The 10,088-nt window shown below is 34.5% G+C and overlaps 1 protein-coding gene across 1 annotated transcript in view; it reads left to right on the top strand.

Moving 5' to 3' along the window:
• The first annotated feature begins 372 nt into the window (after positions 1-372).
• LOC106873438 (glutamate receptor ionotropic, kainate 2) overlaps positions 373-10,088 on the top strand; it is a 79,416-nt gene continuing 69,700 nt past the window's right edge. The window contains exon 1 of the mRNA XM_014920796.2: positions 373-803. Within this exon, the coding sequence (XP_014776282.1) occupies positions 668-803 (136 nt within the window). The 5' untranslated portion in view covers positions 373-667. The remainder of the gene's footprint in view (positions 804-10,088) is intronic.

Raw genomic sequence — 10,088 nt, forward strand, 5'->3', positions numbered from 1 at the left:
TCTCTCTCTCTCTCTCTCTCTCTCTCTATATATATATATATATATATATATATATATATATTACTAGGTAACGACAACATGTATATACATACAAAAACACTCACGCATACACACATATATATATATATATACAATACACACACACACACACACATATACATACAAATGTGTGTGTATATGTATGTATGTATATATGTATGTATGTATGTGTATATATTACTTTGTAGTATTAGAATTGGGTTTTACCATGGGAATCACACTGTTGCCAATTTAGATTGGTTGACATTAAAACGCCCATTTATGACCGGAGATAAATGCATAAGCAATCAATGAAAATGGCTGATTATTCAACAATCATTGGATTGGCTTCATTTAGTAATGTCATATACTGACGAAAAGAAGGGCTCGAAGCCGGATATTTTCATATCTCTATAAACACCAATTTTACCGGGAGTAATCGATTATTTTTCATTGCTAATATATAGTCGTTTTATAGAATTCGTAAACTCCTCCCATGCTCTGAATTGTTTGCAATAGTTCAGTGCCAATAAAGCACTTATGGAAATGACAGCTGCTTCTCATGTTATTTTAGTCGTTATTTCAGCTGTTTGTTCGTTATTCTCAACACTTTTAATATCTTAAGAGGTAATATTAATACACTATCATCATGAAAGCTAAAAAAGAAATCTCTTTCCCTCTATTCATGTTAACCATGCTACTCCTTATCATGGAATCAACAACTGCAGATGAAGGGGATGCAATGAATTATATGAGGAGGAACACCAACTATTTTGTGAAAGCAGGTATTTTACTCAGTCACTTTTTACTAGCAACATTATCGATAAATTAAAAAAAAAGTTATACATACATGTGTATGTATGCGCGCGCGGGCGCGTTTATGCATCTGTGAATGCAAGTGCTTGTTGTTACATGCGCCTTTTCAAAATTTAACACGAGTATATTTACATTAGTATATAAATACGCAATGCATTTCTGACTGATTATCGAATTAATAATTTGTGCTAAATATGCTTTTGTATGCACGCGAGTATGTCATAATTACGTTCTTTTAAAAAAAAAAAAAAATAACGGTTAGCGAGTTGGCAGGATAGTTTGCTTGACGGTAAAAATGCCCTGTGGTATTTGTTCGGGCTCTTTTTGCTCTGAGTTCATATCCCACTGAGGTCAAATTTACCTTTTTTCATGTTGGTAGTCGATAAAATAAGTATCATTCGTGTACTGGAGGCGATAGTATTGCCAAACCTCTTAGACTAAAAATTTCTGGTTTTGTGCCTCAGTTAATAACAATTATATATATACATATACATGTGCATGTGTGTGTATAGATAGATAGATAGATAGATAGATAGACATATATATCATTTGATGTTCCTATAGTGTACAGATGACATGACTTTAGGCTTTCCTCATGTAGCATTCTTGACAATAATAGCTAGAAATTGATCTCCAGGCTTTTCATTAGTTGCTGTTAAGCAGTGATATTTTTTCCTTTCGAATATGAAGTGAATGTAGGTATGAAATACTGTCTCAAATTACCAAATTGTTTTATATGTTAATATAATGGATATACATGTATATGCACGTGTGTATGTGCGTGTGTCTGTGTGTGCATGCACGCCCATCTTGTGTATTCATACATGCATGCATACATACATACATACATACATACATACATACATGCACATACATATATACATACACACACTCGCACACGCACACACACACACACACACACACACACACACACACATACACACACGTATACATATATACACACAAGCATATATTCACCCAGGCGTATACGCACAACCCACTCATGTTTACACAGCGGGCTCTTTTCGTGGCAGCTGTCCACTTCGCGGTGAATGCTGAGTGAGTGATAAATGTAATGTTGTACACCGACTGTTGTTAGCAATTCTAAGCTGAACTGGAGTGCAGAACTTGATCTGAAGCTGAATCAGATTCACCTGGTACGTAATGCTGACAGGTGTTCTGAAGCACTGATATACATTCTACCTAGAATAGAATGAAATGCAAGTAGTAGATTTAAATCATAAACACTTGAGCTCATTGTCACAATCCTTAGCAATTTAACTAGCCTGTAGCTATATATACACTCACATGCATATACATAAAAACACTCGCACACATTTTTGAGTGGATGGTTTATAGATGCATATTTACATATATTCAAATTATCTATATGAAGTATAAGCACATACATCATACGATAGAATTTTGTTGATAAAAATACTGATAAAGTATCTTTCACGCAATGAAATTAAATTTTATTCTCTATGAAAGCTTTAATGTCAATTCACATTTAAAAAATCTATTCATAGAATTTAGAACAAAAATCATATACTTATGTTTTTCGCTTATGGTGTCTCTTTTCGAAAACACTTCACTTTGCTGATTTTTATACTTGTATTATATCAAATGTACATATACCTATGCATATATTTATGATATTTAATTTTATTCTCTTAACTATTTTACTGTCTCATATCAACACCATTAATTATCATGACTATTGGAGGGGCATCTATGGAAGACTTCAGCTTTATAAAGTATGACATTTCACTAAATGCTATATCTCACTGTAAGCAACATCTATTGGCGATTTGAAATATACGGTGCAATCTAACAAGCTTTGCGCAAATTTGGGTACTTAGGTCATAGATTTGAACTCTCTTTAGCACGACCTCTTTGAGTATTCATAAACAACATTAATGAGCTAGGCACATACATATGCCCACATTAAAATACCCTCATGAATGGTTTATATATAATAGCTCGTCTTTATATAGTTGACGTGTACTGTGAAACGCATATCGCCACCCCTATTGCCAAAGAGGGTATTCAAACGGGTATTATATACATGGAGAAACTTACTGGATAGAATTGCGTATCATTTGATGTTCAGTAAATAGCACGTTAAAGGATAGAAATCTCATAATCAGATACCTGCTCATCTGATAACGAGAGATTTATTATTAGTGATCTTGCAAACCAGTACAACAAATGATAGTTGAACAGTCGGACCAAGTAAGTAGCTAAAAGTAACTGCAAAGTTAGTATTTAAATTCGTTGAAGGTAATCCTATAAAAAGGGCTCTTAAGTACAGCTTATCGCCGTTAGCCGCGTTACCTACAATCACGCTACCTGTTTTCTGTTGTGCTGACTGAAATCTCTATATGATTCCATAAAGATTTCATTTAAAGCATTGACACTCGTAAATGAATGTCCTTTTGTGGTCAGAAAAGACGTACCAGTCGACTTGTTTTGCAATCTTCGTGGAAAATTTAACAGTAACCAACTACCATTCTCCAACTGTCGATAGTAATGCTGTGTCTATTGTCACTGTAATTAAACATTTTAATTAAATTTGATGCAACAATTTGTATAAATTGCGAAATCTTAGCTGCTATTCTAATTCATAAATTGCTTATACGTGGGCAATGATTATTTTCGATGTAATTATGTACTACGGAATGAGCTATAGATGTCAGCCAACACTGTGTGAGTAGAATTATTAAACTTAATTTAAATACATTGGAAGTTGCAAACGACTGTGATTTATTTTTAATAAAATCTCTGTGAAGAGAGAGTTCAGCTAGACTAGTTTCTGAGTTGAAACTTGCCCGGTAACTGACTTCCATTTACTAAATGTCCTCAGTGATATTGTGTTTATAGTCGTTATCGTCGAAACATTTATTATATCAGATACAGAGGTTTGTACTAATGACACATTCTTGGCAGTTATTTCGATGTCCTGTGTATTTAATCAAGTTTAATAAATTTATACAATTTCTCTTTATTTTTCTGTCCATTGTACGGTTGTATTAAAAAAAACCCAGTCATTTACGACTGTCCATTGTTTTCATTAAGTTTAATTATTAGTTTACGAAACATCGATGGCTGAAATTTATAAAGTTATCATGTATTGCATCATAGCATCAAAAACGGACTTAACTCAGACGTCAGCAACTTCTGCCAAGACTTCATTTATTCAAATCAAGTTATCAGAGTCAAAAAGAGCGCTCAATAATAACGGCTAGAAATACCATATCGTTTTCTTTCACTTGTTTCAGTCATTTGACTGCGGCCATGTTGGAGCAATGCCTTGAAGGGTTTTAGTCGAATAAATCGACCCTAGGACTTATTTTTTTAGGCCTGGTACTTATTCTATCGGTGTCTTTTGTCGAACCACTTAGTTACGAGAACATAAACATACCAACATCGGTTGTGAAGCGGTGGTGGAGAGGGGGGGGCAAACACAGACATAGACACATACAAATATACACATATATACATATACGACGGGCTTCTTTCAGTTTTCGTCTACCAAATCCACTCACAAGACTTCGGTCGGGGCGAGACTATAGTAGAAGACACTTTAGGTTTCATGCAGTAGTACTGAACTCGGAACCATGTGATCGGGAAGCAAGCTACTTACCACTAAGCCACGCCAGTGCCTATTTCTTTCTTTTATCTTTTACTTGTTTCACTCATTTGACCGCAGCTATGCTGGGACACCACCTTGAAGAATCTATAGCCGAATGTATCGACCCCAGTAGGTAGTTTTTGAAGCCTGCTATTTATTCTATCGCTCCTTTTTGCCGAAACTCTGTTACGGGACGTAAAGACACCAGCACCCGTTGTCAAGCGGTGGTGTGGTGGGGGGACAAACATAGACACAAAGACACCCACACGCGCGCATCCACCCACACACTCACACCCCCACAAACCCACACACCCCACACCCACATACACACTTATATACATATATGTATACGACGGGCTTCTTTCAGTTTCCGTCTACCAAATCCACTTAAAAGGCTTTGGTCAGCCCGGGGCTATAGTAGAAGACACTCGTTCAAGATGCTACGCAGTGGAACTGAACCCGGAAGTAAGCTTCTTACCTCACAGTCACGCCTGCGCATTTGTGATCCTATTTATAATGAATCGCGTCATATTCCTGTAAGATGAAGATTGGAATTAGTTCAGCTGATCCCTCTTTTCTCTCCATTGCTAGAGTGTATAACAATTAATTTACAGTTGCGCTGTTGATTGGAATGTAAAGATTTATTCTATAGAAGTTTATATCATACAAAATAACACGGGTAACATGTCGGTAATTTTCACACCATAACTAGGCCGAATAATAGGGTGATGTACACATTACAAAACTACAAAAGTGCCCTATTGAAGATATCCTTCATAGTAGCCTTAAAATAGAAGAGGAGTAGACATTCTAAGACCATTGAGCAGAGAAAAGGTAACTTCGTAGATAGGAATATAAAACTAATTCTGGAAAGAGATATATGGCTGAGGCTCCGGAATCGTGGAAAACAACAAAATCCATGTAGTTAGAAATCCAGATACTTTTCGCTTTGCATCACATAGATTAAACTGTGAGGGAGTAGTCAAGACTGAATTCAGAGAAATAAGCGCAACAGTATATACAGAAGATGCAATTAGAATGATAACAAAATAAACGGAATAACTTAAAAAACAGATGCTAATTGCAATGACATACAAAGCTCCTATACTGCACTGAAGGATGCATATGGACCTCAAAAGTGAGGTGCCGATCTGCTGAAATCAGCTGTTGGATCATCAATGTTTCAGGAAAAACGATACAAATTAATTGCTTTACGAATCACGTTCAGCAATTGAGAAGATTACTGGAAGGGAGAAACTCAGTAGTTCAATATGGGAACCAAAGGAGAAGATGCCCCATCAGTATGGTGTTTTATCTCAGACAAATCCAGAGAAAATATGTGGAGTAGTGTACTACATGTGCTCAATATTGACTTCACGAAGGCATTCGACATAGTAAATAATTTGAATCTAAGTAAAATATTCAGTTTTAGATGTTCGGGAAACTTGACTCGTATAAAAGAGTCCCTGTGTACTTAAATCAAGGCTCAAGTCACGATGAAGAACTTCAGCTCTGTATAGTTTGAGGTTACTGGCAGAATAAATCAGAGCTATGTTCTAGCGTGAAGGCGCAATGGCCCAGTGGTTAGGGCAGCGGACTCGCGGTCGTAGGATTGCGGTTTTCATTCCCAGACTGGGCGTTAGTGTTTATTGAGCGAAAACTCCTAAAGCTCCACGAGGCTTTGGCAGAGGGTGGTGGCGAAACCTGCTGTACTCTTTCACCACAACTTTCTCTCACTCTTTCTTTCTGTTTCTGTTGTACCTGTATTTCAAAGGCACACAAAAGTCCTGATGTTAAGGTCTCGCACCTCAAAGCCAATACATAAAGTTTAGATAGAAAATTAATATCAGGATTGAATACATAATGTTTAGATTGAACTGAAGTATTTTTAACAGCAAATCCTAACTCGAGCGAAGTGGCACAACCTGAGTTCACCGTGGCAATTGATATACTGGAAATAGGCAAAAGATATTTCTAAAACGTTGCAAGCACTGAAGTCACATCAAAGTCAGATCATGCACTTTATACAGAAAGAGAGACCAGGATCATCCTAACCCTAGACTAAGTGGAGATCTCTCATATACAAGAAATATTGCTTCGACGAAATCAACACTGGCTGTGGCATGGTCAAGGAAGAGAGAAAACTCGATTTCCAAGACACTCCTCGCATTTGTCTTGGTCGTACGAGAAATCGGATACGACATCGTCTGAGACACAAGTATGCAACATTAGAGCAAACCTTGATGCTCACAATCGGATCACATGAACGAAGAACAGAAATGGTGGAAGAAAATTCATTCCTTATACTACGGCTCGATACATCTCACATGAACAGTCATTGTCGACTATCAACAAACTGTGTAATGAGTGTTATATGCTTAATCGATTTGATCGCCTATTACTCTTTTTGCTATTTTGTCAGTCACAGAAAGGGAAAATATATTCTTCAGGGTTTCAGCTAAAATTCATAATTACTTTTTTTTATATACATACTTCATTTTAACGAATTCTCTCAAAATGTTTAAAATAATAAAGAGAAAAGACTGCGTTTAAAATCTTTACTCAATCATCTGCCTTACTATCTTGTAATAAATTAATAAACTGATTGACTGCGTAACCATTATCTATCTATCTATCTTTCTATCTATCTATCTATCTATCTATCTATCTATCTATCTATCTATCTATCTGCCTGCCTGCCTGCCTGTCTGCCTGTCTGTCTGCATGTCTGTCTGTCTGTCTGTCTGTCTGTCTGTCTATCTATCTATCTATCTATCTATCTATCTGTCAGTTTGTCTGTCTGTTTGTTTGTCTGTCTGTCTGTCTGTTTGTCTGTCTGTCTATTTGTCTGTCTGTCTGTTTATCTATCCATCTATCTATCTATCTATCTATCTATCTATCTATCTATCTATCTATTTGTCCCATCTTTGTTGAGCCCTGTGTGGCTAATAAAAGAAATGTATCTATCTGATATTACTACACATCTATGAAGTGAATATATTTCAATTAAAATTACTTGCTATGTGCGTATTAAAAGATTATTTATAAGTTACTTCGTAAATAATACTTAATTCTCCTTCTGTGTTGCGGACTCCGAATACTTTGATATTCCGATATAACTAAATATTCTAAGTTGTGCATTTATGAGAATCAGACTGTCGAGATTACTATGTTTGATAGTTATATAATTGATTTATAATTAATTCTTTTTTAGATAACTCCATCGCAAAAACTATCTTCCTATGCAACGTAACATAATTTTGTCGGAAAGTATGCTTGCAACTTCAAAATATAGTTCTCTTCCGAAAATGCTCTATCCTTCACTCTGTTTCATTTCCACTTGACTGTGCCTTTCTTCCAAGCAAATGTAAAGAAATCTGCGTTTATAGATATTTATATATTTATGTTCTACATTTTACATATCTTATGATAACGTTAGGCATTCATAACTATATTTGTTTCTAAAAGGTACACTTAGAAGTTGTACTGAGAAAATTTAATTTCAAGTAATAGCATGATAAATATAATTTGTAAGTTCAATGCACAAAGCAAATAACCATCCTCACTATGACTAGAATTCTTTGGTTTCTATGGAAAACCTAATGATTATCTAGTGTTAACCTTTAGCTAGCACTGTGAATAAGACGAGTTTCAATGCTTGTACAGAATTACCTTATCGTTTGACGTTACTATCACTGCTTTTGTATTTGAATGTTTGAATTGTGAGTTAATTTGTTAGCATTGAATGCCAACTCTTTTCCTACATCAGCCTGCTCTTGATCTCTGTGACCAACAGAAAAGTAGATCTATTTGCTATTGCTTTCCTTATATCGATTACTAGATACTGAATTATGGTCTCTAAGGAGAGAGAATTGATATGTTAATCTTATTATCCTTGAAAGTATACAATACTATTAGAGACATTCTAGCGAATCTTGTAACAGTCATATTCAGCAGAAGGATGTGCATTAGAGACGACTTATTTGAGTTAATCACTAGCTAATCATGTTCAAGTGCAGTGACCGTATTCATAAGGCGTTAAGCGAATTTATCTTATGGGCTGAAAGCTTGTATAAAGTCATAGGTGGTACATTTTGTCCTTAGCAAAAGCATTTAACACTTTTTCATTCATTACTGGTTTCTAACAATCTCAGAAACATATTGTTAGTGAGATTCAGTAAAATAAATTTGTTTATTGGACAATGCAATGTAGAAAAATCAATTGTTTATTACATTTTAAAACATCAAATATGTATAATATTATTGCTAGAGTTGCTTCAATAAAAGATTTTTTTTCATTATATTTAAATAGTACTGACGTTATTAAAACTGATTTGCATTCACTCGGTATCATATGGCCAATAGTTATTAAATTTTCTTTCAAAGTATAAACGCAAGAGATAATTATCCTTTCAATAGTTATTTTCATCTCCGTTTTTGAAATTATTTTTACCGGATAAACATTTATCATTATAAATTTATCCGAGAATTCTATTCCTATAGCAGTATTGATGCAGCCGTTTGTGATTTTGCTAGTTTGACTCAACACTGATATCTACTCAGTTTACCATTAACTGATATATCAAATATATATTCAACATTTTACAAACTCTTGATATATTATCACAATTCACCTAACGTACACCTGATGAATTAAATGTATAATCTCTTGGGCCTGGCTCTTCATAGTCAATATACTGCTTTTTAACATTCAAAGACATTTTTCTTATTTTCTATTACACCTCGGTATCTTAAAAAATACTAATAATACCCGTGAAAATACAACGATTAATTTGAAATGATTTTCAAAATGGTTGGAAGTTTATACACACAATTTCTTTGGAAATTGTATTTTGTGTGAAATATTTGATTTTTTTAAATGATGTAAAATTTCACTCGTGTCACCTCTTCTCCTTTGAGAGTTGTTATGTAATATTTTTCAGTTTACACCAAAAAGTAAACAATCTTAACTAGAAAGAGATAAAAGATATAAACTATCTATAATATCTCATTACTGTACGACTTAGTTGGTTGAGCTATATGTTGATATATCACTGAATGGTAAACTGAGTAGATAACAGTGTTGAGTCAAACTAACAAAATCACAACTGCCTGCATCAATACTGCTATAGAAATAGAATTCTCGGATAAATTTATAATGATAAATGTTTGTCCAGTAAAACTAATTTCAAAATACGGTGTGTTTTCGCAGAAAAAAGTTCATATGGTTAGAGCTGAACCAAAAGAACGAAGTAAAGTAGTTGCTCCACTGATCTGTAGATAGCTAAAAAGAGAAAGAAAACAGTAATATAGGCGTAGATATGGCCTTATGCTTTAAAACTATGCTTCATAACCGTGTAGTTCTTTGCTTGGTCGTACTGCGTGGTACTTTCAGCAAGTGTCTTCTACTACAACCTTTCGTGAAGTATGACAAGGTGAAAGTCATCGTATGTGTAGATTTGTGTATACGTGCATATGTACACACAGAGACATACACACACATTAACACACACATACATATATGCATATACATATGCATATAAATATATGTATATGTACGTGTATATATAAATATATGTATATATATATATATATGTATATGTATATATATATATATATA

The sequence above is a fragment of the Octopus bimaculoides genome, chromosome 6, assembly GCF_001194135.2.
Source record: "Octopus bimaculoides isolate UCB-OBI-ISO-001 chromosome 6, ASM119413v2, whole genome shotgun sequence".
Lineage (NCBI taxonomy): Eukaryota > Metazoa > Mollusca > Cephalopoda > Octopoda > Octopodidae > Octopus > Octopus bimaculoides.